The 23,373-nt window shown below is 45.8% G+C and overlaps 1 protein-coding gene across 1 annotated transcript in view; it reads left to right on the forward strand.

The window, feature by feature from the left end:
• Positions 1-11,119, forward strand: part of LOC141048469 (zinc finger CCCH-type antiviral protein 1-like) — a 78,967-nt gene extending 67,848 nt beyond the window's left edge. Inside the window, exons 5-16 of the mRNA XM_073544055.1 lie at positions 723-1,107; positions 1,331-1,627; positions 1,719-2,399; positions 2,601-2,663; positions 2,748-2,871; positions 3,044-3,206; positions 3,401-3,521; positions 3,698-3,794; positions 3,967-4,078; positions 4,159-4,289; positions 4,479-4,630; positions 5,465-11,119. Of these exons, the coding sequence (XP_073400156.1) occupies positions 723-1,107; positions 1,331-1,627; positions 1,719-2,399; positions 2,601-2,663; positions 2,748-2,871; positions 3,044-3,206; positions 3,401-3,521; positions 3,698-3,794; positions 3,967-4,078; positions 4,159-4,289; positions 4,479-4,630; positions 5,465-5,754 (2,616 nt within the window). The 3' untranslated portion in view covers positions 5,755-11,119. The remainder of the gene's footprint in view (positions 1-722; positions 1,108-1,330; positions 1,628-1,718; positions 2,400-2,600; positions 2,664-2,747; positions 2,872-3,043; positions 3,207-3,400; positions 3,522-3,697; positions 3,795-3,966; positions 4,079-4,158; positions 4,290-4,478; positions 4,631-5,464) is intronic.
• Positions 11,120-23,373: the final 12,254 nt, after the last annotated feature.

Below are 23,373 nucleotides of genomic sequence, written 5' to 3' on the forward strand. Positions count from 1 at the left end.
CTGTCCTTGTTAGGAACAGGAAACCAACTGATGCGTGGGAGAGGTGCCGCCCTTTTTGTATCTGTAGGTTTTCCTGTTCCTAGGAAGGGCGGATCCCTCTCTCAGGTGGTGCTGTCATGGACGACCGAATAAATAACTACTATAATACTGCCCCTATGTACAAGAATATAACTACTATAATACTGCTCCTATGTACAAGAATATAACTACTATAATACTGCTCCTATGTACAAGAATATAACTACTTTAATGCTGCCCCTATGTACAAGAATATAACTACTATAATACTGCCCCTATGTACAAGAATATAACTACTATAATACTGCTCCTATGTACAAGAATATAACTACTTTAATGCTGCCCCCTATGTACAATAATATAACTACTATAATACTGTCCCTATGTACAATAATATAACTATTATAATACTGCTCCGATGTACAAGAATATAACTACTATAATACTGCCCCCTATGTACAAGAATATAACTATTATAATACTGCTCCGATGTACAAGAATATAACTACTATAATACTGCTCCCAAATACAAGAATATAATTACTATAATACTGCTCCCATGTACAAGAATATAACTACTATAATACTGCTCCCATGTACAAGAATATAACTACTATAATACTGCCCCTATGTACAATAATATAACTACTATAATACTGTCTTCCACATATAACCATGTATGTTTTTGTCCTCTTGTCCTACAGATTTGTGTGAAGTATCTACATGATACTTGTGACCTCGGTCAGAATTGTTCTCGACTTCATGTTTGCGGTTTTTTCACACGAGGAGAGTGTAATCGGCGGCAGTGTAATCGCTCTCATCACCTCCTGGAGTCCAGCGCTGACCTGTTACTCGCCCGCTCTCGTATGTCTCAGGTTTCTGTACAGAACTTTCAGATGCTTTGTACGGTGAAGCACAGTGAACGTCTCCAGTCATTGAGTGAACTGGGAAAGAAGAGTGGGGAGAAGGGAAACCCTGCAGCATGGAGAGGAAGAGGCAGAGGAAGAGGAAGACACAGGAATCATAAGAAAGGCGATTCTCAGAATGAAACACGAAGCAAGAGCCGAGGCCGACAAGGAGATAGAGCAGGTGCGCCCTACGTATTTCTGGTGGAAGCTTTATATACTGGTATTATAGTTTGCAGAAGGTAACATATATTTGATCCTTTTGGAACCCCAGTCGTTAATTAAAGCTTCTCCATGAACCCTCACCCCTTCTCGATACTCCATGTTGGATCACATTTGCCTGCGCTACAGCCCGATTATGAGGCTGAATGATTTTCAGATATTTGTAATATTGCAATTAATTTTAGGGCCCAATTTCCGGGGAAGATCAAGCAGCCGAGCAATGTCAGAGAATGGAGAGCGGTATCTCAGCTGGTCTGGAGATGATGATGAGGAGGCTGCATCTACTAAAAGTCACGTTGATAAGATAATGGAAGATTGGTTTAGTCCTCCACCTGCCCAGTCCGATGAAAGAGGGGCTTCATTGCTGCACACAGGGGTCAGAATCTCCCCCATTATCCCACCATTGATGTCAATAGGCATCCACCAACCATCAACCGTAACCACTATACCACCAGCTTCTCAAGTGTCTTCTTCTCAGCCCGGTACGTCCTCTGTGGGGTCTCCACAAATATTTACTGCTGAGAAAAATGTTTCTAATTTCACAATTAATCCATAATTTCGTTTCATCCACAGGAGTCCCAGTCGGTCTTTTGACTCCAGCTTCCACCCCATCTGTCCCTCAGCTGAAGCCAGCTATTACAACAGTGACCACCACACGTCCATTTAATACTCCTGGAAAACCTGTTAATCTTCCTTCAAAAGGTCCATTAGTTGTGGACTATAATAATCCAGTGTCCCCCTCAAAGGTTAAACCACCCAGTGTTACGCCAGTGCCACCTTCGAGACCAAACAGAATAGCTGATTCTTCTATGAAAAGTCCATCTTTTACCAACCCATCAAACCTTCTTGACTTGACCAACTTCAGACCATCAACCACTTCAGAAAGTAATTCCACTGATCCGACATCATCTCAACAAAAATTAGTTAATCCTCATACGATACATCCACCTGTGCCTTTGAAGAAACCAGTGATCACCTCAAGTCCATTAATCCCTCAACCAGTATCTACCATTAAATCAGTGGCTACACCAGTAGTAAGTCCTTCCATTGTCCCATCTGCCGCACCTCCATCATATCCCAAACTGGCAAACTCTACCACAGAAGGTCCACCTGTTCTTCATGTAAAACCAGTCCAGTCCAATCACCAGTACCAGCCTGTGCTTGATGATAAGCCAATATCGAGGGCAGCTGTTCGAGAAGATTTAGTGACTACAAAGTCTACATATTCTGACCCCCAGATGTCACTAAAGAGGGGTAAGTACATGGAGGGTGCAGGGTGGAGTCTCTGAAAACACATAAAGTGGTCCTACCTGGGTTTCTGGTATAACTGATGTCCATTGCACCATCTTGAAATATTATTTGATTGGTTATGACATTGGTGATAGTTTCCAAGACATGAAATACTGATGATATCATCATGTTCATCAATTTATGATGTTTTCTTGGCTTCTTCAGTGGAGTCCGACAAAGTGCCGGAGATCTGTCTCTCAAATCTTTGGAAATACTGCAAATTAGGAGGTATTTGACTCCCGGGAGGGATAACTAGAATTAGGCTTAGATAATTGGATGTGCAGGTAACGCTCGGTTCTCCTGTATTCCCAGGTCGTTGCCCGGACATGCATTACTACCTGCCGTACCGCTGGCAGATTCACAAAGGAACCGACTGGGAAGACGTTCCCAACATGGAGGAAATTGAGAAAAGTTACTGTGACCCAAAGGTTGACAGGTACGGGTCACCCAGAACCGAGCGTCAGATTATAATATGTGTATGTACAACAGCTAAAGAGGAACTCCACATAAGTGACCAGACATGATGGCCACTGACATCGGACATCTTGCTTTAGACCATGTTCTCGATGTAGAATCACTTGCTAACTGTTCCCACTTTTCCTTCGCAGGGTTCCTCTGATTGACTTTCTGACCATGAGATCTGGTGGGCACCGCGTTCGTCGTCTCTCCACCGTATCATCGGTCGTGAAGCCGTCTGAATATGTCCTGACCACTGAGTGGCTGTGGTACTGGAGGGATGAATATGGCAGCTGGACACAATATGGACAGTCTGTAAGTGGGCACTTAATAATGGGCGATCCTCAGGGGTGGAGCTGTAGGATGAGCTGAGAGAGTTACAGCACCCAGGATCTGGACCCTGAAGGGGCCCAAGAGGTCTCCCGGTCCCCCATGTGATAGATGGGGTAGGGATAGTGCTAGAGAGCAGAACTTCAAGGAATTATATTTTTCACATTTCTTCCTCTTAGAATATGAAACACGTGAGCGCCAACATATTGTCGTCAGACCTGGAGAACGTGTATCTCCCCGATCCAGTCGCTGTTATACCTTTCATGGCCGGCAACCAGCTCTATGAGATCAACTTCCGAGGTACGGGCGCGATTAATGGCAGCGGTACCGATGTGCGGCTCCAGATAGACACACGTGTACCCCGAGATTATAGTCAGTGACTGAGGATCCAACCACATCTGCTGGAGGTTTCTCCAGGCATCAATGACGCTGACAGTGATACGGGAGGATGACTGACCTTTTTTTTACTGTCTCAGAAATGAAGCAGAAGAACATTATATACACGACGGAGAAAGACGTGCGCAGGAGACCGAAATATCTGAGCTTTGACGATGTGAAATTACTGCGAGGAAGGTAAACTCCTCATGAATGTATAGATACATAGGTATACAGAGCTGTGTTGTACACAGAGTTATGTGCTTTGTGGTTTACTAATGGTGGCACTTTCCGTGTGAGACACATTCCCATCACACGACACCACATGCCTCCAAGTTATTCTTCCTGCTGACTATTTTTATTCTTTCAGCACAAGATCGGCAGCAGCTAAGTCCCCCCTGAAATCAGGAACATCTCCCATGAACAGTGACATCTACCCCAAGACCTGGGACCCTGAGGCCATGCCGGAGATCGGCTGTAAGGTAATGTGCGGAGCCCCTATGACGTGTGACTGGAGGACAATGGACAGGAGGGGTCACGTATCTTCTTCTATCCTCTGTAGAAAGTTCTTGTCTCGGACACATCCAGCGAGTTCTTAGAAATTGTCAGCAGCTTCTCCAAGACGGTCAGGGGGCACGAGGTGAAGAAGATGTGGCGTCTCCAGAACCCATCTCTGTGGCAGGTGTACCAGTGGTAGGTCCACTCTTCACCCTCACATCTGGCGGGGAATTAACATGTGCTCCTGAAGGGGAGGTGTAGCTAAGAGCTGGCGCTCTACCAGGATGCCCCTCTCAATTATGGGTGGCAGGACCTTAGATAGGGGTCCTGTTCCTTCACTATGGTGGGGGACCCTGTTTTGTAATTTTGCTTTTTACTTTTAAGGCAAAAGGAACAGATGAAAAAAGTAAATCAGGGACGAGACGTGAAGGAAATCCGATCATTTCATGGAACGGAGAGAACGCACATCGATTCAATCTGCAATCAGAATTTTGACTGGCGCATCTGTGGCACGCATGGCACCGTGTATGGGCAAGGTGGGCCACAGTTCCTAGGGGCTGTTTGTTTTTCTGTAGGGGGGTGCAGATGACCCAGGGCGACCTTGACCATTGTAGCTAGTCACATGGCTCTTGCAGCTAAATGGAGGCAGGTCCCCTTTACGAATGTTGTTGCATAGTGTCATAACGTATCAGTGCGGAGGAAGCTTTTCAGGTTAGTTACTTTGTGTTATGGGCTCTACTGGTGAAGCCCCAGGGCAATGTGAGTAGCACGGACCTGAGGCGATGATGCAGCATCACATGGATCAAAGAGGACTCGGACAGCAGGGTATGCAAGACGGCAGATGGGCTAGGAAAGAGACAAGGGGTAGATGAAGATGGAGGGTAGAGCAGAGACGTATATCGTGCAGTAGGAAGTAGTTGTTTGTTGCAGGAAGGCCGCCAGGAGTGGCCGTGAGGATAATTAGCCATCTGGCTAGAGTCTAGAGAAGATGAGGCTAATCTGCAGAAGCTCATGGTAGCTAGATGCTATGCCATCCTGAATACTCAGGCAACACATGGACGCCTGAGCCGGCCTTATTAAGTCTTGGGTGATGACATCAGACATGCTTGCCAGGGTACCAGAATAACCCGGCACGGACAAAGGGAGCCATAAGAGAAGGGAGCAAAGTCTGGTGCCGGAGCTGGAACAGGTGAGAACCACTATGTTTCCAGTTGTAACACGTCTCAGTAAAATGCAAGTTGCGGCTCTCCAACCTTGTACAACCCCAACTCCCAGCATGTCCTGACAGCCTCACCTTTCCATCATGTGTGATATATTACTGACGTCATCACTCAGGAGTTTCTTGTAATCTGTCGTCATTCTCCCCATAGGAAGCTACTTTGCCCGAGACGCCTCGTACTCCCATAACTACTCCACACCGACGTCTAGCGGGACCCGGGCGATGTTCGTAGCTCGCGTGCTGGTGGGAGACTACGTAACGGGAAACCCCCAAATGAAGCGCCCACCACTGAGACCCGGCAGCAGCTCGCAGTACTATGACTCCTGTGTGGACAACACCATCAGCCCCTCCATCTTTGTGGTGTTCGAGAAGCATCAGATCTACCCGGAATATCTCCTGGAATATGAAGAAGAGCAGAAAAAATCCTGCGTCGTCTGCTGAGCACCAAACAGAGAGGGAACCCAAAGTAGGGCAAGCCTCAATACAATAGTGTGCAATGCATCTTAGGAGATGGGGAGGTTTTTTTATGAATGGTAAAAACATTGCATCTCCTACAATGCTTCACATCCTAAAATCCTATAATGTTAAGAGTTGGAAGGGACCTCCGGGGTCATCGTATCCAACCCCTGCTCAATGCAGGACTCACTAAACCATCTCAGACAGATGTCTGTCTGTATTTTCTCACTTTCAGTTTCATTCCATTGCTTCTCGTGTTTCCATGTACGAATGAGAATAATGATGACCCTTCTACAATGTGACAGCCTTTGAGATATTTGTAGACAGCTATTAATTCTCCTCTCAGTCTTCCCTTTTGCAGCTAAACATTCCCAGATCCTTTAACCTTTGCTCGTAGGACATACTTTGCAGTCCACTCACCATCCTGGTAGTTCTGCTCTGAACTTGCTCCAGTTTTTCAATGTCTTTTTTACAATGTGGGGCCCAGAACTGGACCCAGTATCCAGATGAGGCCTCATCAAGGAGGAGTAGAGGGAAATAATGACTTCACGTGATCTAGACTGTATGCTTCTCTTAATGCATCCTAGAATTGCATTTGCCTTTTTTGCTGCTGCATCACACTGGTGACTCGTATTCAGTCTGTGATCTGTTAGTATACCCAAGTCTTTTTCACACATGCTGTTGCTTAGTTCTGTTCCTCCAATTTTGTAGATGTAATTTTAATTTTTCTTGCCCAGATGTACAATCTTGCATTTCTTCGTTAAATCCCATTCTATTAGTTGCTGCACATTGTTCAAGCTTATTTAGATCCTTCTGAATCCTTTCTCTGTCTTCTCTAGTGTTTTTGCTATGGCTCCTAGCTTTACATCGTCTGCAAATTTGATTAGTTTACCTTCTGTTCCCTTATCTAGATCATTTCTAAAAATGTTGATCAATACTGGGGCCAGGACAGATCCTTGTGGTACCCCACTTGAAACACTTTTCCAATTGGATGTGCAACCATTTATTACCTCTCTTTTAGTTTGATCACTAAGTCAGTTAAGAATGTACCTACCCATAACCTTATCAATCCCATACTTGGTCATTTTTTCAATAAGGATAGTATGAGATACTTTATGAAATGCTGTGCTGAAGTTGAGATATACTATATCTACCACATTTCCCTGATCCACCCAGTCAGTGATTTCATCATAGGACATTAGTCTGGCATGACTTATTTGGTACAAACGCATGCTGGCTCTAGTTAATTACTGTATTTTCATCCAGGTACTTGCATACATGCTGTGTAATAACTTGTTCACAGATCTGTCCTAACATAGAAGTAAGGATCACTGGTCTGTAATTTCCTGGTATAGAAGTAAGGCTCACTGGCCTATAATTTCCTGGCTTCATTGCCTTTCTTTTTTTGAAGATGGGGACAACATTTGCCCTTCTTAAATCTTTTGGGACTTCTCCTGTTCTCCAGGATTGTTTAAAGATTCCGGCTAGTGGTTCTGCACTTTCCTTTGCTAGCTCTTTCAGTACCCTAGGATGTAATTCATCTGGACCAGGAGATGTAAATTCATGTAAATTAGCTCAGAGTTCCCTCACCATCTCTCTCTTTATAGAGTGTGAATTATTTTATTCCTTTGCTGGCACCGTGAAGATCAGTTGTTCTTAGAGCACACAGATGCAAAACAGGAATGTAAAAGTTCTGCTTCTCAACATCATTTTTGACCACTTCACGCTTTTCATCCTGTAAAAATCCTATAGCATCTTTGACTTTTCTTTTGCTTTTGACATAAACCCAAATCCTTTTTTACGACTTTTGGTCTCCCTTGCAAGCCTCACTTCATTACTGGCTTTAGCTCTTCTAACTCTTGCCCTGCATTCCCTGCAGACAGCATTATATTCTTCTTTAGATAAGCCTCCTATTTCCATTTAATATACATTTCACATCAGAATGTGACATACAAGCACTGACTACCAGGGGGCAGCAGAGAAAATATTAATAAAGCTGACTGCAGCTCTATGTGTGACTAGAGTATAAGTCATAAAATGATGTATAAGCGTGCCACCTCTAACATAAAGGTTTCCTAGTGGAGATCTGGCTTTGGAGGAGCATAATGGCCTTACCCTGAACTGATTCCTGGGTGAGGGCATTACTGTAGTCCCGGGGTTCACCCGAGGGCATCCTGGGGGCGTCTGAGCCCCTGGGTGAGGATTAGTGAGGTCATCATGCAGGCGTGGTGACATGATTCTTTGGGATGTGCTGATGGGCCCCTTTATGTACATGGGGGGGTAGTCGGGGCCAGTGGGCACCGGGTGGCCCCTGCTCACCCTGCACAGCTCTGGTGCTTCCAGTTTTCTGGAGGATTTCCAGTCCGGCTCTCGTATAGCTGGACTCCGGTCCGGCTCGTGTGATTAGACCCCCCAATCCCTGCAGGTCACCAGACAGGAGACAGGGCGGGGGGGCAAAACGCTGAATATGTTCAGTAAATCAGAGGATTATTCTGAAAATTCACTGAAGACAAATCAGAAAGTAGAGAAATCTTAAAGGGATTCTCCACAGCGGAGACGACCTCTGACCCTCCTCACCGTGGATCCCCATGACTGGGAGTGACCACCGTGAAGACCCTGCTAATGGCTCGGGTGGGTCTTACTGCAGCCGAGGTTAACTCTTTTATGCCCACGATCTTCTATAAAGTCATTGTATCTCTGTGTAAACTGAGAAATAAAGGGGGCCCCACCCAGATTACTGGGGGCTACTTGTATAGTGTCGTCATTGCGGTCAGACAGGAGACCTGTAAAATATACTTATTTTGTATATTTATTCAGGACTTCTTACCTGATGCGATACTTTAAAGAAAATGTCACGATGCTTCTTATAAAAGAAACGTCGTGGTTTATTGGATTGTCCACTAAAAAGCATCATTGCAGCAAAACCTAAAATAGATGAAATAGTTGCAAAGACATTGTCCATATCAAAGTTTGTTCACCATCTTTTCTGGGATCCTGAAAGGTAGGTTGCGTCTGTCTCTGTCAAAAGCATGGATATCAGCTGTCCAGCATAATAAAACCTAGTGTCCATCTTGTGTCAGTGTAAAGTAAGTGCCCCCTTTCCTGTGGGTCATGTGGTCATATACGTCCCCCATAGCACGTGTTCTCGGTATATGGTGCTACCATCTACCCTGAGCTAAACATACAGAAATAACACATGTAATGTCAGCTCTTCCACCGGGCAAAGTGCTCAGTACAGAACTGGGGATAAGGATAAATCAGTAACCAATAATTAATATTTCACAATTCCCCTTTTGAAGGTGACAGACATTAATTGGAACCTCATAATAAATAAGTTCATCATAATAAGATCTTTCTTTTTTTTTTTCTTCTTTGGCAAAATAATTTAATGTTAATAATAATAATATCATCAGATGCTGTTATACGTACTCAGTAACACAATGATGTGAATTCATGTTCTGGTCGCCATCACCAATATCCATATAAAATGTAAAATTATACTTTCCAAACCTAAATGGAGGCTACTCAGGTCCGGTCCTCATCATCTGATGTCATCTGGTCTTCATCTTGAAGTCTTCCCATCTTATTCTTGATTCTTTATTGGTCTGTAGCTGATAATTCCCTTGAAATAAATTATAGCATGTAGATATTGTAGAAATCATGTGTCATGTGTCAATCAAAGTCCATAAATTCAAATGTTGATAAGAAAGCAAAGTCCATAGATGAAATGTAGCTTTAATATCTGTGCAGTGTCACCTGGACACACCTGGTCGTACATGGAATCGTCTTGGATATTTCTGGAATCTTCCATGTCATCCTCACTGGTTTTGGAACAGGTGAGAGGTCTTTTGTCAGCACAGCAAGGGTTACCTTGACTCTTCCCTGCACCATAACTGGTCCTTAGTCCTAATGCACAGGACACATGTCAGGGTTGTAGCTTCCTGACAATTACCTTATTATTCACCAGCTTACATTGAAGCTTTGCAGGTGATAGGAAACTGTTATGAACGGGTCACCGAGGAGGATGACAGGAACAGGCTAGGCCACCAGGAAACCAGAGAGGTTGGTAACTCAATGGATTGCAGACCCCTGATCCTCACAACACAACTAGCAGTAGCCGTGGAGCGTGCCTACGATGCCCTAGACGCTTCGAAACAACCGGAGAACTAACAAAGCCTAACGCAAGAAAGGTGAAATCTAAACTGCCCCGGAGAAGATCCCCAAAGGAATAGATAGCCCCCAAACGTATTGTCGGTGAGACAAGATGAGACACAAACGTAGGCAGAAAATAGACTGAGCAAATGGTGGGGCCCAAACTGTCTAGATAGGACAGGACAAAAAAGATACTGTCTGCAATCACGCAAAAACCCTAAAAAATCCAACACATCTGATATACAAAAAACCTGAGGCAACACGACCTCAGCCCCGCTAGATCAGCACTCTGGTGTGAACTGGAAGCAAATCAAAAGACACTAATATAACGGGACTGAACAAACTGACACAAGCTGTAACATATGGAGCGGGGCCCAGCGTTGCCCCCACAGGTAGTACGCTGAACCCTCGCAACAAAGCAGAAAGCAAAAAAAAGGCACAACCAGATTAGATGCAAAGGATTAGCAAAAGAATCACTTAACTGAACCATGCAGATCAGGCAGGAGACAGAAAAACTGAAAATGAACAAGGAGGAAATCAGCAACCACCAAGGGAAGCCTGCCCACTTATATGCTCCCAGCCAGTAATCCCAGATTCCCAATCATTGTTGTCAGGTGGCAAACTTCCATCAAACTGGCCAGCTTCACTACTTCCAGTAACCACCAGAGGGAGCTCCGGCTCAGAAGTCCGAGCAAGGGAATTCACAACAAGAAACCATTGGAACTTGATAAAAATGTGATAACACAATTCACCTTGGCATCATAGGATCATCGTCCTCTGCAGTCGTGGTTGTCATTGGTGGAAATTCAGATGTAATTGACACAGTCCTTTATTACTCAGAAATCATAGTATTATTACCTTCTGGGGCGTCGGGATAGCGGATTTTTCTTCTTGCAACTTTCAAGAATGTCTTGAATTTAGATTCCAGTATTTAGCTTGAAGTCTTCATTCCCTAATGTATACCAAATCTGGTAATTTTCCTCACCTATAATATCACAGCGTACCATAGCAAGCAGTAATATCCACACAATTACTATCAGAACGTTAATATGGAATTCATGTTTGGAATAATAAAACAATAATAATTAATACATTATTATCCATATTCTTCGTGTGATAGAGCATTTTTATGTCATAGGCGTAATTACCTTTTCATCCCGTAGAGGTCAATGAATAAAACGTATTTCCATCTTTATTACTCAAACTTTATTAATTTAATATATTTATTAGACCAATAATACGTAAGAATGTATAGCCATGAGCCAAAAATAAGAATGTCAATGAACGAATTGTTGTATTTACTCAGAACTGAAACGTTTCCCTTATAATGGAACCATATCATCGCTATATTTAATGAAGCAGTAATCTTACTTTATTAAATATTGATATTTTTCTTGATTGGGTTAAAAAATAAAAACTAAGAATTAAAAATAAAGTAAGAATAGAAACTAAGAATACAAATAATAATAATAATCTGTATAAATTTCATATCAATTTGCATCATATATTTGCCAGAAGATGTGTGCACATCTATGTAACCATTATAAAGTGACTGTTACCACGGCTGGTCAGGAGACAAATCTCCAGGAGTGGACCCTCTGGACCATGGCACCGAGGGGCCCCAGGCAAGCTGCCAGGTGGAGCCGACCCCTATACAGGGATTTTTAGGAGCAGGCCCAGGGGTTCGGGTACCACGATAGCCGGTACCGAGAGGGGCGGCTCAGGACGGACTGGAGTAGGAGTGCGGGACTGAAGCGTAGACAACAGTGCGGGATCACTGGAGACTAGACCAGAGTAGGACTGCAGGACTGGAGCATAGACAGCAGGATGGAGCAGGAACACGGGAGGCAGGACTGGAGTAGGACTGGAGTGTGGATAGCAGGATGGAGCAGGAACACCGGAGGCAGGACTGGAGTAGGACTGGAGTGTGGATAGCAGGATGGAGCAGGAACACCAAAGGCAGGACTGGAGTAGGACTGGAGTGTGGATAGCAGGATGGAGCAGGAACACCGGAAGCAGGACTGGAGTGTGGATAGCAGGATGAAGCAGGGACACCGGAAGCAGGACTGGAGTGTGGATAGCAGGATGGAGCAGGAACACCGGAGGCAGGACTGGAGTAGGACTGGAGTGTGGATAGCAGGATGGAGCAGGAACACCAGAGGCAGGACTGGAGTAGGACTGGAGTGTGGATAGCAGGACGGAGCAGGAACACGGGAGGCAGGACTGGAGTAGGACTGTAGGACTGGAGTGTGGATATCTGAATGGAGCAGGAACACCGGAGGCAGGACTGGAGTGGGACTGTAGGACTGAAGTGTGGATAGCAGGGTGGAGCAGGAACACGGGAGGCAGGACTGGAGTAGGACTGAAGGACTGAAGTGTGGATAGCAGGGTGGAGCAGGAACACCGGAGGCAGGACCGGAGTAGGACTGAAGTGTGGATAGCAGGGTGGAGCAGGAACACCGGAGGCAGGACTGGAGTAGGACTGAAGGACTGAAGTGTGGATAGCAGGGTGGAGCAGGAACACCGGAGGCAGGACCGGAGTAGGACTGGAGTGTGGATAGCAGGGTGGAGCAGGAACACCGGAGGCAGGACCGGAGTAGGACTGAAGGACTGAAGTGTGGATAGCAGGGTGGAGCAGGAACACCGGAGGCAGGACCGGAGTAGGACTGAAGGACTGAAGTGTGGATAGCAGGGTGGAGCAGGAACACCGGAGGCAGGACCGGAGTAGGACTGAAGGACAGAAGTGTGGATAGCAGGGTGGAGCAGGAACACCGGAGGCAGGTTTGGAGTAGGACTGGAGTGTGGATAGCAGGATGGAGCAGGAACACCGGAGGCAGGACCGGAGTAGGACTGAAGGACTGGAGTGTGGATAGCAGGATGGAGCAGGAACACCGGAGGCAGGACTGGAGTAGGACTGAAGGACTGGAGTGAGGATAGCAGGATGGAGCAAGAACACCGGAGGCAGGACTGGACTAGGACTGAAGGACTGGAGTGAGGATAGCAGGGTGGAGCAGGAACACCGGAGGCAGGACTGTAGTGTAGATAGCTGGACCCACGGAGCACCGGACTGCGGGACTACTGCAGGGACCACGGAAGGCAGGACTGCGAGACTGCAGAGAGCACACGAGGGAACAGGGCCCAGTGTGCTAGCAAACACAACGATCAGGCGCCTCCCTCAGGGGGGAGCGGCCTGATATGGCCCTGTCAGGTCTGCCATTGGTCCGTAGGTGCTTCCGGATCAGGGCATTGCCGGAGCACAAGTAGCAGGAGGGAGGCGCGGCCTATGGCGCATGTGCATTGCATGCAGAGACCCCGTCGGCCACGAGCCTGTCAGAAGGAACCGCCGTGGCTGTCGGGCGGCGGGGGGCTGCGGCATGGGAGCGGAGGCCGGGTGAGTAGGCGGAGGCGGCGCAACAGTGACATTGAATACTATAAAATTATTTTGAAGAAATAAAATTAGATTTTCTTGAGAAACCATCTTGATGTGTGATTACACTTAGCCACAATGAACTAAATAAAAAAATAATAATTACTAAAGAAATATAGAGATATGTGTTGGATAGATAATATTTCATTATGCATCTTAATATTCTAATAATTAAACTGATTTGTGTTATTTCCCATAAACGCCTCTCATGCACGCTGTAAACTGTTACGTTTAATATCTTAATATTTCTTTGAGTATTTCCCAAATACACCTAACACTTTATAAAGCATTTTAGAGATAGAAAGACACGATAACTGGGCCTGAGCTGTAGCTTCACTTGGTGCAGGGAGCACAATTGTGTCCAAACCCTGGAACTTAAGAGGCCTAAAGAATTTCTTTGATTGCAATGGTTGACGTCTCGCAGAAATTCTCTTTACTGAGGCTACAAGCTTTAAATTTTATAGACTGAAGATAGGGTGTACGGTATCTTTATTATTAGCCCAAAGGTCAAATGCTGCGACTGTAAAACTTGCCAAGAACTAATTCTGCAAAATATTAGGAAATATTAACAGCACTCAACAAAAAACCCAACGTGGGTGTTACTCGCCTGCAATATGATTCAGACAGTTTTATATAGATTTTTTAAGCAGTTGTTACAACTTCCTGTGTAAATAAAGACATAAATCCATGTAAGAGGTTTTTGATGAAATTCTGCTTTGAAATGAAAATTCTAAGGAAAAATATAATAAAAGATTAAATATCATAATCATAAAGAACTAAACAATAGAAATATTGTCATGATCCCAGTGCAGGTTTTTGAGCTGCACACCGGGGGTTAATGTCTGGAGCTCTGTGCAGGTTTTGACCTGCACACTTGGGGTTAATGATTGTGGCCTCTTTCTGGTTCTGGGAGAGCTTCATAAACCCCTGGGTAGCTTCAATCCCTGCCAGTTATACTTTTGCCTTTGGCCGAGTGTGCTGACCCCCGTGTGCCTGTTTGTTGCTATTGCTTGTTTATATGGTTCTGACCCGATTCTGTTTCCCGTTGTGAGTTTGCCTGTTGATTTTGTACTGCGTTATTATCTGTGTATGACTCATTGCCTGTGACTTGACTACTCTCTGCTCGCCCCTCTTGTACCTTGCAACTATCTGTGTATGACTCATTGCCTGTGACCTGACTACTCTCTGCTCGCCCCTCTGGTATCTTGCAGCTATCTCTGTGTATGACTATTGACTATTCTCACTGTCTATGCCCCTTGGTAACTTTGTCTCGCAGTTACTCTGCTAGGATTTGTCTTGCAGCTCCTAGCTCTGTGGAGTTTAGGCCACGCCCCCAGCAGTCACATGCTTCAGGTCCTGCGGGTGTGAAGTACACATCTACTCGGCTGCTGCCCGCTCCACAGGTAGCTTTGAGCACTGTTCGCTTTACTCAGGACACGCGCACTGGCTCAGTGAGCAAGTTCAGTGCGGTGTCTCTGACAAATATCTTATACATATAAATATATATTGGCTTAATGTGATTCTAAATATTATTACTGGAGTAAATTTTAATGATATCACTATACATACAGCTACACAATCTCCACATATACAAGTACACTATACTGCATGAATATATACAGTGCCTACAAGTAGTATTCAACCCCCTGCAGATTTAGCAGGTTTGATAAGATGCAAATAAGTTAGAGCCTTCAAACTTCACACAAGAGCAGGATTTATTAACAGATGCATAAATCTTACAAACCAAAAAGTTATGTTGCACAGTTAAATTTTAATAAATTTTAAACATACAAGTGTGGGTCAATTATTATTCAACCCCTAGGTTTAATATTTTGTGGAATAACCCTTGTTTGCAATTACAGCTAATAATCGTCTTTTATAAGACCTTATCAGGCCGGCACAGGTCTCTGGAGTTATCTTGGCCCACTCCTCCATGCAGATCTTCTCCAAGTTATCTAGGTTCTTTGGGTGTCTCATGTGGACTTTAATCTTGAGCTCCTTCCACAAGTTTTCAATTGGGTTAAGGTCAGGAGACTGACTAGGCCACTGCAACACCTTGATTTTTTCCCTCTTGAACCAAGCCTTGGTTTTCTTGGCTGTGTGCTTTGGGTCGTTGTCTTGTTGGAAGATGAAATGACGACCCATCTTAAGATCCTTGATGGAGGAGCGGAGGTTCTTGGCCAAAATCTCCAGGTAGGCCGTGCTATCCATCTTCCCATGGATGCGGACCAGATGGCCAGGCCCCTTGGCTGAGAAACAGCCCCACAGCATGATGCTGCCACCACCATGCTTGACTGTAAGGATGGTATTCTTGGGGTCGTATGCAGTGCCATCCAGTCTCCAAACGTCACGTGTGTGGTTGGCACCAAAGATCTCGATCTTGGTCTCATTAGACCAGAGAACCTTGAACCAGTCTGTCTCAGAGTCCTCCAAGTGATCATGAGCAAACTGTAGACGAGCCTTGACATGACGCTTTGAAAGTAAAGGTACATTACGGGCTCGTCTGAAACGGAGACCATTGCGGTGGAGTACGTTACTTATGGTATTGACTGAAACCAATGTCCCCACTGCCATGAGATCTTCCCGGAGCTCCTTCCTTGTTGTCCTTGGGTTAGCCTTGACTCTTCGGACAAGCCTGGCCTCGGCACGGGAGGAAACTTTCAAAGGCTGTCCAGGCCGTGGAAGGCTAACAGTAGTTCCATAAGCCTTCCACTTCTGGATGATGCTCCCAACAGTGGAGACAGGTAGGCCCAACTCCTTGGAAAGGGTTTTGTACCCCTTGCCAGCCTTGTGACCCTCCACGATCTTGTCTCTGATGGCCTTGGAATGCTCCTTTGTCTTTCCCATGTTGACCATGTATGAGTGCTGTTCACAAGTTTGGGGAGGGTCTTAAATAGTCAGAAAAGGCTGGAAAAAGAGATAATTAATCCAAACATGTGAAGCTCATTGTTCTTTGTGCCTGAAATACTTCTTAATACTTTAGGGGAACCAAACAGAATTCTGGTGGTTTGAGGGGTTGAATAATAAATGACCCTCTGAATAAACTTTTCACAATTTAAAAAAAAATTAAACAAAGAAATAACATTCTTTTTTGCTGCAGTGCATTTCACACTTCCAGGCTGATCTACAGTCCAAATGTCACAATGCCAAGTTAATTCCGAATGTGTAAACCTGCTAAATCTGCAGGGGGTTGAATACTACTTGTAGGCACTGTATATATATATACAAATTATGGAACTGCAGAATTGTACTCTGTAAAATAATAATTAACTAAATAAATAATACTTTTGTGTAACACTTTTACAAAACATATAATTACATTTTTAGCCAATTCTTAAACCAAAGCTTATTTCCTGAAAAGCTTTATTTATCATTCCCATTTTAAAACTTTTGCCAGTAAGGAGCCCCGAAATTCCTAGTGGCAGCCCTGGGTATAGGAGGAGAGAGGACCCTGCCCGCGAGGGATCACAATCTACAAGGGATGGGTGAGGATACAGTAGGCGAGGGCAGAGCTGGTCGTGCAGCGGATCGGTGGTTACTGCAGGTTGTAGGCTTGTCAGAAGAGGTCGGTCTTCAGGTTCTTTTTGAAGATTGCCATGGTAGGCGAGAGTCTGATATGTTTGGGAAGAGAGTTCCAGAGTAGGGGGGAAGCACAGGAGAAGTCTTGTGTGCGGATGAGGGAAGAGGAGATAAGAGGGGAGTAGAGAAGGAGATCTTGTGAGGAGCGGAGGTTGCGTACTGGTAAGTGCAGGGAGACGATGTCACAGATGTATGGAGGACTCAGGTTGTGGATGGCTTTGCATGTCATGGTTAGGGTTATGAACTGGAGTCTCTGGGTAATGGGGAGCCAGTGCAGGGATTGACAGAGGGGAGAGGCTGGGGAATAGCGGGGGGACAGGTGGATTAGTCAGGCAGCAGAGTTTAGGATAGATTGGAGGGGTGCGAGAGTGTTAGAGGGGAGGCCACAGAGCAGGAGGTTGCAGTAGTCAAGATGGGAGATGATGAGGGCATGGACTAGGGTTTTTGCAGATTCTTGATTAAGTTATTCACAGATCCGGGAAATATTTGTGACTTGCAATCAGCAGGAAGTGGAAAGGACATGGAAATGAGTTTTGAAGGAGAGATCAGATTCCAGCGTTACCCCGAGGCAGCGAGCTCGCAAGGATGCCCTCAGCTACGCGTTATAGATGAGGGACAGAAAGAGCATGTGTGCCAGTGGATGGCAAGTGCTGCATAAAATGCCTCTCCGACTCTTCTTCCACCTTAACATCACACACAGTACAATCTTCAGAGGTGGGCTGCGATTAGGACTGTCATTTTATATGCAAGGGGCCGGGGTGTGGACTGACTCTGCTGTAGTGGACTAGCCCGTGACTACCACCCCGTGCCACCTTGTTACATTTGGCAGGATTGACCCCAGCAGCCTTGTGACTAAGACTGATGGAGAGGATTCCTAAGATGTGTGATTTTGAGATGTTGACCGCCGTGAAAGAATTTTAGATGTCGGCTGACAGTGATTTTGAGATGTTGACCGTCATGAAAGAATTGAACATGGTGGCTGACGGTGATTTTGAGATGTTGACTGCCGTGAGAGAGACAAAGATGGCGGTTGCTGAAGATTTAAAGATGGCGCCGACTACTACCGAGAAGATGGTGGCTGTTGGCACAAAGTTGAGAGATGTTGCCGCCTTTCGTGGGCGTCATGAAGAAGATTTGGAGACAAAAGGCAGAAGGTTGCGCCTCCCTGTGAATAAGGCCCACCCTAAATGGGTGTGGGCGAAGAAATTCCCACTCGTGCAGCAGAACCCAAGGAAACAATTCAAAGAAAGCCCAGATGAACGGCACCAAGGCTCTAATCCACCAGCAACAAGTCAAGGATCAATCACAGTCACACAGTGTATAAAACACTGCTGGGAATAGCGGTGCTCAGCATCAGAAAAAACATGTAAATTAGTAAAAGACGGGAAAAGATGCGGCGCTCCCCCAGATGTGCAGTGCAGTGTTTCTTTATTCACCCATTAAAGGTCACACAATAAAGGACGGGCAGATAACATGAGGCAGGCGGGGAAAAGACGGACGACAGCCGTTTCACGTACACAGACGCTTCCACAGCTCCAGGTGTGTAATTACCTGATGTCATTTCCTTAAATAGGTCTATGACTAACAACAGGTGAACATTTCAAAAAACATGAATGGACATTTTCAATTAAAAACAAGTAACATCATTACATCTTTATGCCGACTGCAGGAACAATCACAACAAGAAAATTTTTCAAAAGGAGTGCATAAAGATCCTTACAAACAATTTTTTTCTTTACAGAAAATTTTTTTCTTGTTTACAAAAGAAATTTTTTTACAAAAATTTTTTTTTTTTTTTTTACAAAAAATTTTTTTACAAAAATTTTTTTTTCTCTCTTTACAAAAAAATAGACAGATCCAACCTATCATTCAGTCCTAAAGGACCCTGCGCTTTACATTTAATTATCCATCTGACTTCTTGTCTCATCAAGAGTTTATTATGATCACCACCTTGGGGTGGAAATTTTACCATTTCTAAACCAGCAAAGCGTAATAATTCCGGGTTGGAGTTGTGTTTTTCTTGCATATGTTTTATTAAGCGCAAAGACCCTTTTCCTGTACTAATCGAATGATAATGTTCACGGAATCTTGTTGCCAGTGGTCTAATAGTTTTTCCTATGTAATATCCACAAATTTACTTCTGCAAGAAATGAAATCTTTGACTCTGTGCTGAACGGGTCCGATGTTTAGCGGATTGGAAGTCCTATGTAAGTGACAGGAATTACAGTTACCGCATTTGAAGTTCCCTTTTGGTGGATTTTTTTGTAACCAGTTTTTATCAAGAGGTAACAAACGATTATGAACTATTAAGTCAGCGATATTATTAGTGCGTTTATATGCAAATCGCGGAGCCATAGTACAGATTTCCTGCAAATCTTTATCAGAGCGCAGAACACGCCAGTTTCTTCTGATGGCTGTGCATGACCCTATCAATGGAACGATGTTTAAAGCTGAAGAAAAATCTCTTTTGTGGATTTATTTCACTATGTATTTGCTTTTTGTGGCGTTTAATGACCTTCTTTAATAAATCGCTTTGAGATATAGCTTTAACCCGTTCATGAGCTTCATTCAGAACACCAACGGGATAATCTCTCCTCAACAAACGTGGTTTTAATTCCTCAAATTGTTTATTACAGATATCGTCGTTATTGTTCAGTTTCCTTAATCTAACCATCTGACTACAAGGAAGCCCTTTTTTAGTGTGCATGGGATGTGCACTATTAAAATGTAAGAGTGAATGAGTCGCGGTTGGCTTTCTATATATCCTGGTGATCATATTACCATCGACAATATCGATTTTTACATCCAAAAATTCGATATCTTTTTGTCCAAAGCAGGAGGTAAATCGCATGTTGTCCACATTGATTTCGTTTAGGTATTTAACGAAATTATCAAAATCATTCTGAAAACCATCCCATATGATGAAAATATCCACAAATCTCAGGAAGATGCAGATGTGTTTTAAAAGTGTCCAGTGACTGGAATCCCATGGACAATCCGCAACAACTCAGTTCTGAACTGGAGTGGGACGACCAACTGTCTTTCCCTCAACCACTCCTTTTTAGGATCTCCGGGTACTGTCTCCCGGTACAACCTTCCTCGTTCCCAGAACACCCTCTCCTTATCAGACTTGGAGGTGGGCGTCTCGGCGAGACCTCTCAATTTCTCCAGGCTGGCATCTGAGTGCAGAGCAGCCTGGAACTCCTGGCTGGAGGCTGCCAGAAGTGACGTCAGGGTTCCTTCCTTACTGGGACCCTCTGGAGCCGGCTCTGGGGTCACCTCTGGTTCAGACTCTCCTGTAGCAGAAGAGGGTCCAGAAGACAGGGTGCTACCTCCGATCTGGGCACTCTGACTGCGTGTGACAGCTGCTACGTATGCTGTCTCCCTGGGGATTTCTACAGACCCACCAATCGGTGATGCTATGGGCCCCACCTCCCCATCCACCTCCAACACTTCAGGAGCAGTGCTAATTATGGGCCAGTTACCTTCCTCGGTGGCACTGGTCAGTTGCATGGCATTACCTTCCTCATGGTCCCCATGCACTTCCCCATTTCCTTGAGCACCGTTGCTTGCTCCTGCCAGGGGTTCCTCAGCCGTCTCACTCCCCAGAGTGACGGGGCTGAGCACTTCGGTACCTGTGGACACATCTACCGTTTCAAAGAAATGGTTAACAGGTTCAGTCGGCACAGATACATCATCATCATCATTCCTAGGAAAAGAACGGTTATCAGATTTCTTTGGTACAGTTACATCACCATCAGCATCATACCTGGGGAAAGAATGGTTGTTAGTTGCATCATTACTCATCAAGGCATTAGCAGGTAACACATTCAGTTTCCCCTCATCATCATCATCATCAGGGTTAACGTTACCCTTATCATCAGGTTGGGGAGGGGTGTCAGGGACGTAGTATGCAACCATCCTCCCCAAGTCAGTCCCCAATAAAACATCAGTGGGCAGGTTTTCAGACACTCCCACTTCCCTCACCCCAATCAAGAAATACCCGGGCCACTGGCAAGGTACAGCAGGTGCCTCCAATCCCGGTGACAGTCAGGGTTTTCCCCTCAACAAACTCTTCAGGGGTCGCCAGTCCAGGACGGATGAGGGTTCGTTCAGCCCCGGTGTCCTTGAGGCCTGTAGCAAGACGGGCCCCCACCTGGACAGGTTGAACGTTGTCATCAATCCTCCCAACCACACCTCACACCAAAAGAACAGAGGCGTTGGGCCCAGAGGCCTTGGCTGGGGGGTTCTTCGGCTTCCCCGGACAGGTGAAACTGAGGTGACCAGGCCAGTGACAGTGGTAACACAGGCGACTGTCAGTAGTAGGCCTGGTGTTGGCAACTGGGACAGGGCCTCCGGAGGGACGGCTAGTTTGGGGCACTGGGGTTGGTTGCAGGCTTACCCCCTCTCCAGCTGGTGGCGTCTCTAGCTTCCGGGTGGCCTCATAGTTGTCGGCGATCTGCGCCGCTTTGTCCTCATTCGTTGGTTCGCGGTCCAGGATGAACTGTCGGACCTCAGCTGGGTAGAGATGCAGGAACTGGTCTTTGATCATCAGGTCCCGTAGCAGCTCAAATGTATTCACTGACAGTCCATGGATCCACTGGTCAAAGTGGGTCCTGAGTCCTTGCACCACATCACTGTAGCTAACGTGTGGGCCACGTTGGAGGTTCCGGAACTTCTTTCCGTATACCTCAGGTGTCAGCCGGTATTTGGCGATCAGGGCCTGCTTTATGGCATCATAGTCGTCGTCGTCTTCAGACGGAAGAGAAGCAAACGCCTCCAGAGCTTTTCCTTTTAGCCCTGGGGTCAAGTACCTTGCCCATTGGTCTCTAGGCAGCTGGTACTGTCTGCAGGCTTTCTCAAAGGCTCGCAGTAACGTGTCCAAGTCCCCGTCCTTTTCCATCACGGGAAAATGCTCTGGCGGGGGTTTAGGACCCTGGACGCTGCTGGGCTCACTGCTTCGGGCTGTGGGGGCATTCCACCCCTGCCGGAGCATCTCCAGTTCATGGGCCCTCTGTGCTTGGTGCTCGGCTTGGGCCTCCTGCCGATATTGCTGGATCAGCCTCATCCGCCCCTCACGGTCTTCGGTGGGGAGTTCGTCCAAGGCCGCTTGCAGGTAGGGGTCCAATCTGTCCGGATTGTATGTGGAGCCAGCGCTCAGGAGTGGAGCCTCTGCTGCAGCCCCATTGTTGCTTCGGCTCGCTTCTGCGTTTGCTGGGCTCTGGTCGTTTTCCCGTTGCACCAGAGCCGCGATCAGTTGGGCTTTGTTTTTGTTCGTGGTGTCGATCCGCCACACCCCGCAGAGGGCAATAAGAGATGCCTTGTTATGCTGCTTATACCACTCTGCTCCCATTGTAGCCATGGTTGCCAAATAAAAGATAGACAAGAAAAACGGAGAGAAAGGGAGGGAATACTTGCAAGTACACAAAAATGTCTCAGGACTAGTAACCACTGAGTCAGTTCTCCAAAACCTATGATGCAGGATTCCCGCAGGAACCGTGCAGGTTTTTAGTGAGAGGAATGATTGCTCAAACCAAATCACTAATGCTCTAGGATTATCCCACCGCTGCCACCAATATGTGACGAACAGCACAGCCTGTGCCACCAATACGCCACGGTCCCACCACTGACACGGGTTTGTCAGCGGATGGAGGGACGCGAAGCACTGCCAGCACACGGCTATCACAGGCACAGTGGGGGCTTATCTAGTTATCCCACCACTGGCACCGTGTGACCAAAACACAGCAAGCTAATCTTGCTCTAACAATTTACCGCAGGGGGGTATTTTTGATGCCCCACCACTGCTAACAACCTTCCAAGAACTGCTGGGATTTATGTATATCCCACTTTCTCAGTTCCACTTTGGAACTCGCAGCTCTCCGGTGCCCCCCTTACCCTCAGGTCAGTCAGGGAACTGCACCTAGGATAATTAGTCGCCGGATGGGCTGCTTGTTGTGCACGGGCAATTAGGCTACTGCAGTGAGGGAATTATCAATGCTGTGGCCGCAGCCCCCCTTATTCAGCATGTAAGACCCATCTGTACTGCCAACCAGCCTAACTAACCGCACACACCACGCTGCCACCAGCCACGCTTTACTTAATCACAGAATTAATTAAGAGTGTCCGTGACAAACCCCAAATTAGTAGCGATTATCTAACAAAGGCACCTAGTTCGTTTCTTAGAGCATGGAGACAGAGCTAATAGATTTTATCATTTATTCCCAAAATGTGGGCAGTAATTACATATATAAAAGTTGCTATAAAGTTGAGACATTAAATATGTATAATACAAATATAACATAACAGGGATGAAAGCAGAAAGTACACTTACGTGTGCTTAGTTGGTATTAGGCAACCCATGTGGCTCGGGGGATGGGCGGCGGCCAAACATCCCAAGACATGGGGTAGGTCTGTTCAGCATCAGAACTCCAGTGTAACTGAAGTAC

This window comes from Dendrobates tinctorius, unplaced genomic scaffold (assembly GCF_039654945.1).
Source record: "Dendrobates tinctorius isolate UK_male_01 unplaced genomic scaffold, ASM3965494v1 ptg000136l, whole genome shotgun sequence".
In the NCBI taxonomy this organism is placed as follows: Eukaryota; Metazoa; Chordata; class Amphibia; order Anura; family Dendrobatidae; genus Dendrobates; species Dendrobates tinctorius.